The sequence below is a fragment of the Colletes latitarsis genome, chromosome 5 (genome assembly GCF_051014445.1).
Source record: "Colletes latitarsis isolate SP2378_abdomen chromosome 5, iyColLati1, whole genome shotgun sequence".
Lineage (NCBI taxonomy): Eukaryota > Metazoa > Arthropoda > Insecta > Hymenoptera > Colletidae > Colletes > Colletes latitarsis.
In genome coordinates, this window is record NC_135138.1 from 29888545 (window position 1) to 29904464 (window position 15920).

The 15920-nt window shown below is 41.8% G+C and overlaps 2 protein-coding genes across 3 annotated transcripts in view; one reads left to right on the plus strand and one right to left on the minus strand.

The window, feature by feature from the left end:
* Nab2 (Nuclear polyadenosine RNA-binding 2) overlaps positions 1 to 15920 on the minus strand; it is a 113102-nt gene that overhangs the window by 85131 nt on the left and 12051 nt on the right. The window contains exons 4-5 of the mRNA XM_076765644.1: positions 6082 to 6145; positions 5642 to 5979 (exon numbers count right to left, since the gene is read on the minus strand). The gene's annotated coding sequence lies outside the window, so the exon portion shown is untranslated. The remainder of the gene's footprint in view (positions 1 to 5641; positions 5980 to 6081; positions 6146 to 15920) is intronic.
* The window catches only part of LOC143342123 (A disintegrin and metalloproteinase with thrombospondin motifs 15), a 99564-nt gene that overhangs the window by 57007 nt on the left and 26637 nt on the right, over positions 1 to 15920 (plus strand). For both annotated transcript variants that reach the window (XM_076765643.1, XM_076765642.1), the window contains exon 6: positions 8785 to 8974. In XM_076765643.1, coding sequence (XP_076621758.1) covers positions 8785 to 8974 — 190 coding nt within the window. The remainder of the gene's footprint in view (positions 1 to 8784; positions 8975 to 15920) is intronic.

The window sequence follows — 15920 nt, forward strand, 5'->3', positions numbered from 1 at the left end:
TTAAACGCTGTAAAGAATGTTTCAACATCTTTTAAATCGATCCAATAAAGATTACATCAAAGTTTGAGAATTTAAATATTTATATCTCCGTCAATTGTTAATATTTATTCCTAAAATGTTGGCATCTGTAAGGGAATAAACCGTGGAAAATACAGTGAAAATTTCAGATCGATACTGCTGTTAGTTTTCACGTAATAAAATCACAAAATATGTTCCTATAATCGCCAGTTTGGTGACTTCAATGCATGGATAGGCGGTATCGTCGAGACCCAATTTTTAACCTCTTCTGTCGAACTTTGTTACCGAATATTTGGTTGTTTTAGACTGAAAATACATTGTAATACTATGCTTTTGAGCTCTACATAAATTCCAATAACTTACTGATTACGATTCCAGAAGGCAGATTCGAATTTTTCGAATTGCCACACGTTGAATTTCCTCTCTCGCTTAATATTAATGTATTCAGATGTGTTCTCGCGACAAATTACCGCGCCCCGTCAATGTCCCTTTTAATACGAGACGCGTAAACGCATGGTACGCCCAGCCTCCCTTTTATTATGATGTATTGCAGTCTGCATATTAAGTTATGACTAAAGAAGGATCGCGTCTGCCCGGGGACCTAAACTGTCTCCAATTTACAGCCACGTCCGCGATTGCTATTTTCGCGCGAAAAAGAGTGATACATTGTCCGTCCACTTAAGGATCTCGTTTTAAAACTCACGACCTCTTCTAACGATTCAATTGAACGCGTAATGATATCGATTCGAGCGAAAGTTCAGTCGTAGGACGATCGGCTGAGTCAGAGGATCATAAACTACGTTATGCCTGATAGATCCGTTAGACAAGATATCGATGCTGAAACCGTGCATAACCAATAATTAACTTTCTACGAATAAATAGATGTAAACATCGAAATGGATAGTAATAATAGATTTTAAATGAATTTTGATGTTGTTTGGCTTCCGTCGAGCGAGTATTAAATCAAACTAACATTATCAGGTATCAAGAAAAAGGATCTAAAGTGCATTTCTGCAGATCGTACAATAAATTCGAGAAGCAATATCTCGAATAAGTATGAAAGATCGAGTTGTAAACGCGCCTTTATTGCACCGTAGGCGACAATTAGTTCAGTTATGCATATTTAGCGTAAAGGCGATCAACCGTGTGCTCGAGCGCCGCACACGTTGGTATCGATTCCTTTTGAAGTATCCTGCGTGTACTTACACAGGATGCAAAGACCTGCTCCGGCTCGCATTGGAAACTTTAAGGCCGGTAGCCCACCCAGAAGCCGCCATTGTATCCTCGTTACCCATCGAACGCATAAAACATATCGCATAAACTTCGTGTTTCGAAACGGACACGATGAAAAAGTCCTGTACCTGCCTGTCTCGCTGTTTTTCGATGCATTTTATCAAACAACGTCGCCATCGTGCAATATTACCCGCGTTTATCATATTTCTTTCGCTAAAATCAACCAGCGGCGCCTATAAGAGGCGGTTACAGTAGTTACAGACACTTTAATATTCGTTGTTCGAACATTTATTTTCGTTCGAACATAAATTTTATTATCGCGTAGATTTTGCTAAGTAGATTTTAGAATTGCTTTGATATGGAAAGCGGATTCCAGGACGAATTTCGAAAAATGAATCTGCATCGAGTTTCAAGTAGAAAGTAAATTCTACGGTTACGTTTGTTGTTCGGTGCAACTCACCCACCGAATAAATGTCAACTGAAATTTTCTTGATCCGACGAAGATCAAGTTTCACTTATTCGGCTGAACAACTGGGAGAAACGTACTGCGGTTCCTGATCGTTGGAGACACGATCGTTGGGAGCGAGTTTCGAGGGTGGCGAAAGTGAGACTGTAATTCGAGTGGAGAGAGTGAAACTGTATTTTAAAGCGACGAAAGTGGGACTCGGTGTCTCGAGGGTGGCGATTTCGTAACCGATTCTTCGTGGATTCTCTTCAAATTTCAAAAAACCATAATTATTTCAATCGAAGACTCCCGTAAATATATTCAAACACGTATGGTCTACAAATTACAATTTTACGAAGTTCACGCTTTGTCGGTGAGATAAAGGTAACCGAGTGTAAGGTATTTGCAGTTTTCCTTATAGGAAAGCAAAGAACGAAGAATTAATTGCCGTGCTTAAACAACGGCGCAGCCTTCGACTCGTACAACTATTTCCCTTCGATCTCGAAACGAATCGAGCAGAGATCCAATGCCGGACGGATGTCCAAACAAAGAGCGACAGGCGGACAATCGATTTCCTCGGAAAGGAAAATCGCGTACGGTCATCGAAAGGAAGAAAAAAGGGCTCTCGGGGATCAGCTGTACTCGTCGAAAGGTCGATGAGTTCCAGCGGTGGATTTCGAGGTCGTTGCCAGCGTTCGCCGGTCGAAATCGCAAAAAGAGAGTGAGTGGGAAGAAGAGGACGAGCGAGGGAGGGAGAGGGAGAGAAAAACAGCGTTCTTGCCAAGAGTTCTCGGTAACCCTGAAGTCAGTCTTTGTGCCATCGGATAGCCACGGACGAGGAGGTGCACGCCTGCAGGAATGCAAATCGCAAATGCACCGGGCGTACGATACGACCGATGGCCATTCAATTCTCCCTCCTCCTCTTTCTCTCGTTCTGTTACAAGTTTTCAACAGAGTAATTTAAGTTGTGTCGCGGCTCGAATCGCTTCTAATATTAAAAACAAAGATGGAACCGACGATAGACGCGTTTGGACGCTTTTCGAGCCCGCCATTGACTCGGTTCGTTAACCCTTCGCGAACAGAACAGTCTTCTAAGAAACTAACAATACGCGTTGTTTTTCAAGACGAACCCTACTGCAGAAATAATCAATCTAATATTAATATTATATCTAATATAATATAATAAAACGAATAATTATAACAAGATCAAAATAAATATTGAGGGAACGAACGAAGAAAAGTAGGGAGACAATTATCCAAGGTAGAATAATAAATAAAGCGTTATGGGAGTCGTTTGTGTGCTGCATTTTGCGTTTAAAATAAGTTGTACGATTGTTGTCGATCGTTCGGGAACCTCTCACTTTCATTCACAAGTTAGCCACCTACAGCCAGTCCCATAAATCTACATACACTCGTACGATATGGTATCCGAGAATAACGTAAACTAAGAATGTACGATAGCGCTTTTTATAATGTTATATGTTGACTCTACATACTTCAAACGTTCACTGATTATAATCGATACGGGTCGAATAAATTCTATTGATAAAATTAATAAAATATAGAATTCTGACCACGATCTTATCAAAACCAAAACAAACCAAGATATACTCGTATTTTCTATAACCCTGCAAAGTGACTAATTATATACACTCCAGACCTAGCTCACTGTTGATTCCAAACAGTATAATGAAATAAAAATAATTCCACCGCGACCAACGAGACATATTTGGGTTTCAGGGACGTCGACTTTAAGGGTTTATCTAAATATTATCTATTTATTATTCATCCAGTACCGTGGAATGTACTTCGAAGGCACTCTGATACCCAAAACGGTAAACGTATGCTGCCAGGAATATCTAACACGCATAGCAAAGAGTTCAAGGGCGCAATAGTGCCCAGACTTTCCAAACATTCGTATTTCTTCGAAGTCTGCTCTGTGTTCTCCTGAAATAATTTCAGAACAGATGATCTCTATCGTACCTCGATCCAAACAACTCAAGTCTGACGTATTGTCAGTGTTCGTAAATAGAAATACACTCAGAAAAATTGATTTTCACGGAAAAGAGGCACCGTGCAAACGGATCGACTTTCTTTCAAATACCGTTACAATTTACAGACAACACGGTCAAACGTTACGCGACGGCGGAGGAAGAGCAGCGAACTTTTACACGTCACGGCTAATCCATTCAACACACTTTTATCCACGTGTGTGCGAGTTAGCGCCCATTTTCACAGTCGCACGGAAGCGTTTAAGCCCCGACTTTCGGCCGAGCAAACAAATCTCGCGGAGAGATTCTTCGGAATGTTTGATCGGTGAGTCAATAAATCGGAAGTCGGTGAGGATTCGGAACGCGACTCGTGGAAACTGGTCGTAACCGACTCCGATACACGGTGTGACATTGCAATTCGACGAAATCCGACTTAGCGGACTCGCGATGGATTTACAAAGGACAACAAACAGCGTTTGAGGCTGTTTGAGCGGCCTTGCGAACGCCATCGTTTGTTAACACTTATGGCGTCAGCGTTGGCCGGCTGAAACATTGCCTTACAAATTAGTCGGTTCGCGGGGAATTAAGCGTTCTTAACCCAGATTTTCTAAATGGAATTCGTCGCGTTCGAGTCTGCGATTATGGGGCTCGGTGAATTTAATCGTCGTCCATAGTGTGTCACGGTAGCATTTTAACAAAAGGCTAGTTTTTTTCTCTTTATTAGGTATCTTCGAACGATTCACCGATCGTATCTTCGCGGAATTCTTTTAATTCTTTACGAACTTCGGTACAGTTTTTCTATTATCAAGGAATGCATCGGTGTTTATACTTTTAAAAAATTGCGTCTCGTTTGAAAGTAATTTTAAAGAGTTCCTTTTTCTAATATCGCGTTCCAGTAAATTCGCTATTTACGAACGGATTACGGAAATATCGCAGATGGAATTTCACCGACCTGAAATCACTATAAAAACTTCATCTTGTCTATGTATACGCACGGATCCATTTTTAGCCAGACTGTTTTGCTCGAGTCTCCGCGATAAAATGGTTCCACGACGTTTCCTCGATTTTTTGTTGCATAAAGCGTGCAAACCATGCATTATACATGGCGTTATTCCGCATTATAATTTATAATTTTTGCGACGAGAAATGAAATATTTGCAGTGCGAATTATTTAGTAATTAGTGGGCAACAGAAGGTGTGTAATGTTGGAACAAAATCTGAATCAAAAATAAGCAGAGTTCATCGGCAATCTCACAAGCGAAAGCTAGAAATTCAGGGAGAATCGCGTTTCTGCAATATTATTAAGAGATAAATATCACCGACGCGACTCCAGCCGAAATATTTAATACTCTTTTCAGTCCCGTGTCTCAGGATATATTCCTCGAGAGGATACATTATTTTTTGCTCGTCGAATAAAGTACGCCAGCAAAGAACAGGGGCTATATTTACTCGAGCAATATTTTTTCTCCCACGGTAAACACGGTCGAGCATGAGCGCGAAGGTGTGCACGCAGAAGGTATGAAACATTGCTGTGACAATCGAAAAAGGAAACGAGGATCGACGATAAGACGGATTTCCACCCGAGCAATAAATTTCGTCCCCCCAACCCTCCTCTTTCGTCGCTACTCGCGGTTCCCATTCGCAGGATCGCTGTGTGGGTTCGAACCGCCCTTCTGCAAATTCTTTTAACAATATCTTGTACCAAAGAAATATTAAAAAGAAACAAAAGTTTCAATGAGTTCAAAAATTACACTTCGCGTTGGAAAACTGATAAAATACGAATTCTTCTTCCCAAACATCTAGAGACGAAGTCACAACTATTTTCAAACTATAGAATGGCTCAGATTTTCCATAGTCGTGCAATTAAAAAATTTTAGAAGATATTTCTTGGAGTTGACTGCTGATGTATAGTCTAAGGGTTGAAGAAGCGATTGAGAAGCGATTATTTAGTTACCTTTGTGCGTAAAACAATCCGGACACCTGCGGAAGGCGGCCCTGTTGGCTGGTCTCTCGCTTCTGAATGAATGAACCGACATTCGAAAGGTGAACTTCTTTTTCCGACATGGTTTATACGCGCGACGAGGGAGCCGTTTACGGCTGTCGTAATCCACTGACGGCAATGACAGTTGAAAGCCCGCCGTTGTCTTTGGTCCTCGCGGCGATACCACAGTGGCAGCTTACATCAGAAACATACCTGTTCCTTTGCTTTCACGTTCGGCTTCTTTTGTCCCGTCGCCATTTTTCTTGCCCATCGGTGGCTACCTCGAATGTTACTCTCAGAGTTGGCCAAAACTGCACGTTAACAATAAATAAATAACTATGTTATTCGATAGCAAGATTCAAATTCTTATTTTTATTTTATTATTTCACTCGATACCACTCTTAAAGAATTACCTTTGCTCCGAATCGGACAGAAGCGAATGGATTTGCGAATAGTACAAAATTGTCTGACCCAAACCTGAAACAAATTCAATAGAAAATTAGATCATGACTTCGAATAAAAAATAAGAAAGACATCGTCGAATCTGAAACGAGGGAATACTGAGTGGTAGAAAAGTTGTCTTGGCCAGTCCACGTCTAACGCGAACGCGTAACCAGGCTGATTTGCCTATCTATGATCGCGCCAACGATCTACATACGTAAAACTAGGGTGAAAACGTTGAAATTATAGGCAAGAAGTACGTTAAGGAGGCGTTGATAATCGATAAGTAACCGTTGCTTGCCCTTCAGCCAGTCGTTCGCAGTATGTCATTACTCATTGCTCCTGCTCGCTTTCTTCAACGAGGAATCGGGATTCCAGTAATTAGGAGCAATAATTAATTAGGTCGACCCTTTCTTCGGCTCTTATTGAAACAGTTGCTCGTCCCTTTTCTCTCGAACGGACCGGTCGCTCGATGTAGCTAATTATAAGCTTCTTAATTAGACCAGTTTCCGATCAGTCTCTATATTCCGAGTAACGAGAGGTACAAGCGTTACGCGGTTCCGATGTCGGAATTAAATTGTTATTGATTATATCGTGTCGACGATTCTTCTTTAATTTCATACTGCAATCTTTGTACTCGATCAAAATCGATAATAATATACAGAGCAATCGTAATGTATGTGGTATGTGGTAAACTGTTCAGGAATGGGGTCAGTACTGGGAGACAGCAGAGCGAGTTTGTATAAATATGTGTATTGCAAACGAATCAAATCCGGACACGCGTCGATATAAACTTGTTTTATCACAGACAAGACATACGAGTTGATCTATTTCAAGAAAAATCGACAGGGGGTGTAGAAATTTTTCGACGAAAAAAAAAAAATTTCAAATCGTTCCAAACAAATTATTTCTGGTTACGGGGGTCAATTACAATCATTTTCGGTGAATAGACATACACCCGAATTCCTACGCGTTTTCGAGAAAAAAATTCCTTACCGAAAATCTAATTTCTGGCCAGAAATGTTTGCCCGAAATTTCATACGAATCTTTAAAACGTCATAACTTCTGAACGGATTGGACGATTTTAATGTTTAAAAAAGCAAACTACGCGTATTTTGATGGAGAATATATACAAATCACAAAAATATCCGGAAAGTTGATCCTTGACCCCGCAAAATGAGAAAAACCCGATAAAAATGGTCCAATTTTCAAACAGTCATAACTCCTACAATTGTGAATATATTTCAATGAAACTTTTTTCTGAAGTAGTGCTCATAGGTGCCTACAAAGAAGTATTAGACAACTTTTCTGTAGGACGTCAAACAAAATTACTAAAAATGAAATAGTAATTTTTAAGAAAAGTCGACAGGGTGCCTAAATTTTTCGGCAAAAAAAAATTTTTTCAAATCGTTCTAAAAAAATTATTTTCAGTTGCAGGGGTAAATTATAATCATTTTTGATCAATAGACATATCCTCGAAATCCTATCCACTTCCGAGAAAAAAATTCGAGAATGTGTGAAATTTTTCGACAAAATTGAACAATTTCAAATCGTCCTCAAAAAATTATTTTTAGTTGCAGGGGCCAAATACAATCATTTTTGGTGAATAGATATACCCCCGAATTTCTACACATTTTCAAGAAAAGAATTCCTTACTCAAAATGTAATGTCTGACCAGGAATATTTTACTGAAATTTAATGCCTATGTTTAAAACATCATAACTTCTGTCCGGATTGGAGGATTTTAATGTTTCAAAATGCAAACGACGCGTATTTTGGTGAAGAATTTGCAGAAATTCCAAAACTATTCGAAAAGTTATTTCTTTACATCAGAGTAAGAAAACCCCCATAAAAGTGGTCCAATTTTCAAACGTTCATAACTCCTACAATAGTGAATGTATTTTATTTATAGTAAATTTATGTTTTAAATAATTATGCACCACTGTTTGCGTTCAAAGAGATAGGTTTCAATCGATTATTTTCACCTGATTTACTTGTGTTCGTCTGTTCCGCGGCTTTGCCCTCACACGGAATTTACGTGGGTGGTATATATTTAGCGGGGGCGTCCCATGTAGCTGGTGTGTTTCACATTCAAATCGAGGAAGTTATGTCAGGGCAGCGCTGCATGTATAAATAAATCGTAACGAATGCGGTAACTAATCCGCGAAACGTTTCGCTATCCACGCCTTTCTATCGCAATTTAATATCGAATCGACCAAGGAAGAACTACTCGATGTTCGAATGTTTTTTTTCCAATTTACGTACAAAGTATTGCATAAATCATAAGCGTAACGTCCATTCAATGCGAACGGTGTAAAAACTTGTCCTATCTACTTCTGCTCGAAACGCTTACAATTACAGTTCAATTACGATTCTCGAACGTATAATTCGCTGACGCGCCACGAGCAGCCATTGAACTTCGTTACGAAAAACGTGTGCAATTACAAACATTTATTACCCTCGTCGTTAATTAAAAAAATCTCAAGGTGTGGCTAATTTTACAAAGACACCAGTCGATTACTGTTGCCTTTATAAAGCAGTTAGCGCGAATTTATGCAGACAATCAGACGAAATTTCACGGTTCGATAGTTCCGGAGTCGTAAAGCCAACGGATAGCGTGAGATAAAGGTCAATCGCGGAGTGACTCACCAAATTTTTGGCATACTTTTTTCCAGACGGGCCACGTGAGAACGTCGACGGGAAGCTACGTAATTAAACCAGCCGAACCATGGCGAGAGGACGACAAGGATTCTCTAAATTTCTCGCTGCAACACGCCATCCAAAGGATGCGCACGCCCACCGTGGAATCCAACCACTTATACGACACCGATGAGCGACATAAAACCCTGAACTGTGGCGTGATCGGTGAGTTCCTTCATATTTTCAACGTCAACGATCTTTGCCCCCTAAAAGCCTCTTTAAAACAAAGATTCTGTTTCTGCAACTCCAACTTTTATCTTCTGATCTATAAAAGCTAGACTTTCGTTTGAATTTTTCTCGATGGAACCTCGTAATTTATAGATTTTTGGCTTTTGAAAGTTCTTGCAATCGAGTTATCAGTGTTTCTTGACGATGTGAGTCTAAAAGTAAAAAGTTGGGAGCGTCAAAGCTTTCGTCGCGCCAAGGTATCGTGGCTGGGGTCTCAGGCCCGTCGTCGTTGCAAATGCAGTAAAAGACGGGTTTCGGACGAGGTCCCGCGCCGAAAACGTATTAATAATGCATGCGCTCGGCCCATACACATTAGGACACGAATGCACACGTGCATCGGGGCGCAGCGTGTAGTACTACAAATGCCCGGTTGACTCGATACGTATCGTTTTATTCATGACCGTTCCCTCAGCCGCCACCGTGTCGCACGGCGAAAGTTCATTCGGGGCCCCGGCGTAAGATTCGCGAATAATACAGCCCGCGACAAAAAGATGGGATCATCTCAACATTATTTACCTCGCGTTGCCTAACCTTTTGCTCTCGGAGAATTTTTGTTGCCACTGTCAAACCGGCCGCGAGGTTCCACAATTTTTATCTTCGAACGACGACGTCGAAAGATGGTCGTTTTTACTGCTTCGCAGGGAAGTACGATTTAAAGGAAATCGGAAAGCAATATTATATGTGCGAAAGGAATTTTTAAATATTTTTAACGAATGATTTTCACTTGACTGTGGGAGATTTAGTTTTCTTTGAAAGACAAGCGGGCGATCTTTTTGTCGCCGACTGTAAATCGGGGCTCGTGTCCCGGGAGTTTGGCCCGCGACCGGTTTCGCAAGCTCGATTAACATTCCGTTATTGAGGTATTGCATTGTCGGCCGCGTAAATCGCCGGGTCGTATTAATTATTTTGTCAGCCGTCCTATCTTAGGCGCGCTGATCGTTTCCTCGCTAACATTTAATTGCCTTACCGCGACCCTCTTTCTTGTTTATGGTGATTTCTCTTTCACCGTGCACAGGTGGTCCACCCTGTACGCGCGACCGATCAAACCTGGTTAATCGAGGCCTGGACGAGGCGGTAGCTCGCGGAAGTATCGATATACCTGTTTATTAACAGTTTTCGACGTTTTCCGAGCGAGAGAAAAAAGCACGACAGCGCGTGCACGGTGGTCCATTCGTCTCGGATCGCTAGAAATATTTTTTATTTATTTATTTCGTAAAATAAAAACACTCGAAGCGATCTTGATAAATGGAGGGTGTAGATACGCGCGGGAATTAATCGCCTAATAAATATAGATTGTCGTCGTTTTGACGAACAAATTGAATTTTCGAGGGCCCCGGAATGAAAAAGTCTGATTGATGGTACCCTTCGCTTCTAAGATGAAGATTTCTCGCTGACGCGTGCTTTCGCCTGCTTAGAGAATCGCCACCGAGCTTAATTGATGGTCGGGTGATTTTTTTTGGTTCCGTCCTCGTCTTGGTTTCGTCCCTCGTGCCCTTTTTATGCCCCCGGGGCAAACTCGTGCGAACGAATTTAAAGAACGTTAACCCTCCGCGGTCGAAGACCGGGATATTAGCAGACGCCTGTGGCGTAACTTCGGATTTTCGAGGCTTTCGAGCATAAATAAACGAACCGTACCGCGTTCCGAGCAAAACCTGCGGATTAACGTCCTCCGCCAATTACCGCCGCGCAATTTCAGACAGTGTAGTGCCTCGAAATAAAAATATTACAGCGTTCCTAATTATTTAAAAATTTACAAGCAATACGGTACTCGTGGTGTTTTTGCTTTTATCGAATAAATTCCTACCACGAAGGAATCGCGCTCTATTTGCAGGTCGAAATCCTCGAAGACTGCTTGGCCAGGCTAATGCAATTTTTGATCGAGTCGTTCTCGAAGCTTTATCGTCATTCTTCTTCGCGAAAAAGAAACTACCTGCGATGAATGGCCGGCTATCTCGGTCGGCCATTAAACCGCGCATAACGCGCTGGATATTATCCAACAAAAGAACCATCGTCATCGTTGAAAGTCACAACACAGTTCTTATATTCTGGCCGTTGCAGCGATCGTGACCTAATCTCGTTTGAAACCGAAGGGCGTATCCGAGCGGAGACGAAGAGGTCGAGGAGAAGCATTAAGAGCTCTCGTAGCGTACCGACGACCACCTGTACCGAAACAGGTTCAGCCATTTACGGGATGCCCTCGGGCGAATTCTGACGTTCCATCGAGACAGCTTGGCGACTCTCGCCTCGTTCGGACGGGACGCGCGGATAACGCTGTCGAAATTTGTATCTGTACGCGTCCGCGCGACGTCTTCGACCACCTGACCGTCGCAAAATGTTTTCAGCTCGCGTCAAACAGCTCGATGAGCTGACGCTCGTACTCCGTGTCCCATCCGCTGCTTGGAATTCCGAACGACCATCGCATGAAACGGAATTCGTACCAGATTTCTTGTTATTCGACCGATACCGTGGGCCCCTAACCCTTTTAAGCCCGTGACAGAATTTTAAAGTAGGCAACATGCCCCACTTTTGAAACGAAATCGATAAAGAAAATAGTTTTCAGCTTGAAAGTACTTGGTAATAAATTTTATTGTTGGAAAGTTTGAATAATCGAGTTATTAAGGAAATTGATAAATTTTGCTGTGTCACAGAGTAAAATATTAAATATGTTTTTAAACTTTCTCCCCGTTGGTGGTAACTATTTTCCTGTAGCTTCAACATTCCTATAACTTTTCTACTATTTACGTTTCTAATACAGAAATCCTAGAAAGCCTAAACATCGTTGGTGCAAGCTTCGTTCGAGAGATTTCAACGCCTGGTAATAGTAACCCACTGTTACAGGAGACTTCAATGCGAGGTAAAATAACACCGGTGTCCTATCGCGAGTGATTTCAACGCGTGGTGATCGAATCACCGTTCAAAATATTGAAATTCGTACGTAGAACTTCATATTGATACGAGAAATCTTAATGGAACGCAAGTTTCCACCAAAAGACTGTTTACATACACCGTCTGTAATTATCCTTAATTACGCGATGAAATCTGAAAGGTAATTTTCGTACGATAACGATCGAGCTCGATAAAGCGATCATTCCATTCATTGGTGTCAAACGATTCCTGAAATCAGTAAATGTGCCAACAAGCAGCTGTAACTTTAAGACATCGAGCACTTCGATCAACGCATCGCCTCTTACAGTCATCGTTCAAACATTTCGAACGATCCTTGACGAAGAGGAATTTTTATTGCCGGATCCTTTACTTGATCTCCACCATTTATACTAATGGGAAAAGAATTCTGGGAAAGTTTGCTTGACACAGATGCAACGTCTGTCCGAGAGGCGAGTATCAACTGGAAAGTTAATTAAATTTCTAATGTCCCGATTGAATTTTAAAAATTTCGACGGAGAAATTTAAACTTGAAACTGAGAATCGATGGCAGGCAAACGATAGCGAATCGACAATGAAACTGAAGTATTTTGTGGGATCCTGAGTCCCTGCAGAAGCTTCTACGAGCAAATGCAAAACGAATAGTTCGTTTCGTAAAAAAGCAATCGCTCGGGGTCCTTTTCTCGAGACTCAAAACGAGGGCTTGTCATCATTGGCGCTCGTCACGTAGGTTTTCTTGTTCGTGAGCTCAGGACTTTTTTCCCGGTTAATCAGGCGATTTCAGTTTGTTGCTCGGAGGTGCAGAGGGCTGGCTCTCGTTCGAAATTCGCGCGTGATTGCAGGTTCATCGGCTTAACAGGTTTACCGTGCCGGAGGGCCGATTTCAACCAGTGGATCCTCGATCGATTGCGATCTCCCGCCTACGTGCGTCTACAAAACGCGCATACCTCTTCATACATGCTGTCACACACGTGTAACCAGCTTCTTCGTTCGGCGTACACGAAATATTCATGGTCGAAATCTCTCGAGACAGCTCGGATTCGGGCCCCTAAATTGCTATTAAAGCACGATGACTAAGTATCTCGTCGAAAGACCAAACTCTTCTACGTAATTTGCATTTTAATGGATGACAAGGTAACTCGTACTGAAGGATATAAGGATCTGTACATTATCTATAATAGAATATTATTTGTACTGAAAATTCTAAATATTTTTCGATTTTTATGAACGACAAGGAAACTTGTATCGAATTCTAGCTTGCTAATTCATTGCTAAGATTACTTTCTGCGACTCTGGTGATCACGTGATGAGTATGGGAAAGATGGCGGCGCGCGAACAGCTGATCGAGCGAGGTACAAGCTGGAGAATTTAAAAAGCATTGCATCTTGTTAAAAAATAAAACACTCTGGCTTCTATCAACAATGGTACCCGTTTAAATTAGCCTGTCAGAAGGAGGATTTAAAGTTATCTGACGAAACTGAATCGAGGTGTTTCTTCGGGGTCCAGTGGAACAACAGTAATAAAAAAACGAGTCGTAAAAAGCACCTTGGGCAAGAAGCGCCTGGTTAAATGGAAGGCGTGGTGAGATGCAAAAGATTTCTTTGCGCAGAAGGGGCGTGTGCCCTTCGAGGGTGGGCTTCCAAAGGCGGGCCACCACGTAACAGATCGTAGATGGAAGCGAACCGAAGGGTTAATAACGATTGAAAAGCGAACGAAAGGGTGCGGCCACGTAATCGAGCGACGACCCGTGGCTATCTCGGTAATTACCAATAATCGCGCACGAGTTGCGCTTAGGCTACATCGCCTCGTCTCCTGACGGAAGCCAATGACCTACCTTGGATGATACACGATACCGAAGATCGTTACGCAATATCTAGTACCGTCGGCGAATGGTACCGTTTGTTTCATTTCTTTCGCGTATCGGTCGCATCTTATCGGGTATGCTGATGGTCGATAACTGTACAGGTTGTCCCTGAGCTTGTGACGCAATCGAACACCAACTGACATTTCCGAAATTAACATAAACGATGATCCTTTCTACCTTGATGTTATTTCAAAATAATAATAATGTGTATTTCGAACCGTAGCGAGAAATTTTGAGGACGTTTAGGCAAAACGAGGTGGTTGGAACGTTGGATCGAATAGAGTCGTTCGCCGAAATCGGTGGGACGATTCGGTAGACTGCTGGGCGCCGGGGACCACGTGGATACCGATCGGAGTTATGCGAGGCTCCGCGTCGGACGGAAGATCGATCTCGCGATATGCAAAAGTCATTGACTCGCCACGATCGTCCCGGAATAACGGATACGACGATCAAGATCGAACTTACGCCGCGCCCTTCGCTCCTCGATCCCCCTTTTCTTTCTTCCTGGGCTCCGACTGCGATCCCGACGCCGAGATCGCGACACGATCCGACGATCGAAGGGAGAAGTCGTGTTATTACAGGTTACCAGCGAAATGACAGGCATTACGCGACCTTTTTCGATCACTGTTGGTACCTTAAATCGCTTATCGACCGTATTGCACTCGAGATCATTGGACGTCGATATTATTGACGTTAAAATTTCAGAACGATACGAATAAATAGCAGTATCTACCGCGCGATCAAAATGAAGCGTAAGCTCTTTTCTCGGGAACCAATAAAGACTTCATTTTTGAAAATTAAATCTAGACAAAGAGTGAAGCGATTTACAGAAGGCTAGCCAGCTCAACTCGTATCTGATGCCCGTTAATGATGTCTTTGATTTCACGCTTTATATAAACACGTTCATTGCCTGTTAACGTTGATTTTTTTATTTATACTCATTAAAATGATCAGTAAAAACGTGGTCATAAAATTTCGCAAGGAACACATTCACTGATACGCGTGTTGCAAGGGGGTCGTTAGAAACTTATGTTATCGCAATAATTACCCCCCTTCGATACGAACGCTAATAGAGCGATTTAGAAATTCATCGATGCATTTATGACGTAATTGCAACGTGGAAGAGAGAAAAGATGTTATTAGAAAACAGTTTCCGTGTTATTAGCGATTACGTGTAAAAGTCCGTGTTATTAATCGATAAGCTGTAACATAATCGTCGAATCGAGATTTCCGTCCCTGTATTTAGTATCGACGATAAACAGACGAACGAATTAATAATAATTTTCAAGTATGACAACAGCTGGGCGCGTTTCGTAATACCACGTATTTTATCTTTTATCCCCGAGCTTATTACGGAAATCGCGTGTTTGATTATACAAATTACAGGGATGCTTATGCTACTCTCGAATCTGGAGGGGAACAAAATGTTCAATAATTGCTGGAAAGTTACGTTGCACGCTGTAATTTCGGGTGAAAGTTCGTATCATCCGTAATTTTTAGTTATCCGTGGAGAGATTCGCAAACGCTGAATCGAAATCGAAAAGGTAAATATAACAATGAAATTCGGAGTAATACGTATTCGAGAATCTTGAGAGACGAATAATCAAATTAGTTAAATCTTTTTTTCGATCTTTTTTGATGCTGTAGAATCTAAATAATAATTTTTACGAATTATAAGGGAGAAATGTTCAAATCGGATAGCGATCTCACTGTTCCAGTTGCGGGTTACGATACTCTAGCGCGTCGTCTCGATCTCCGTCCATGGAAATGAAATATCCTTGAGAGTATCGCGCGTGAAAGCTTTCAATTTTACACGAGGAATCGGTTGTGACAGAAGTCGTTTCGAATACGTTCTGCATTGTAGCGTCGAATGAAAGAAGCTGAACGGCCAAGCGTGCTTAATAAATTTCTTGGGAAGGCAGGTTTATACGCACGGAACCCCTATGGCGATTGGTTAAAATCTACGAATAAATCGTAGTTACCTACGTTTACCTCTGAACTCATCCTCGCCATGGAATTCCACCACCCTTCGATTAGTTACGAACCACGGTTCTGTTACAAAAAAAAAGAACTACGATCTTACTTTCGAACGTTCGATCTCGATTCCACGTTACATTTAATTCTGTATCCAAATTA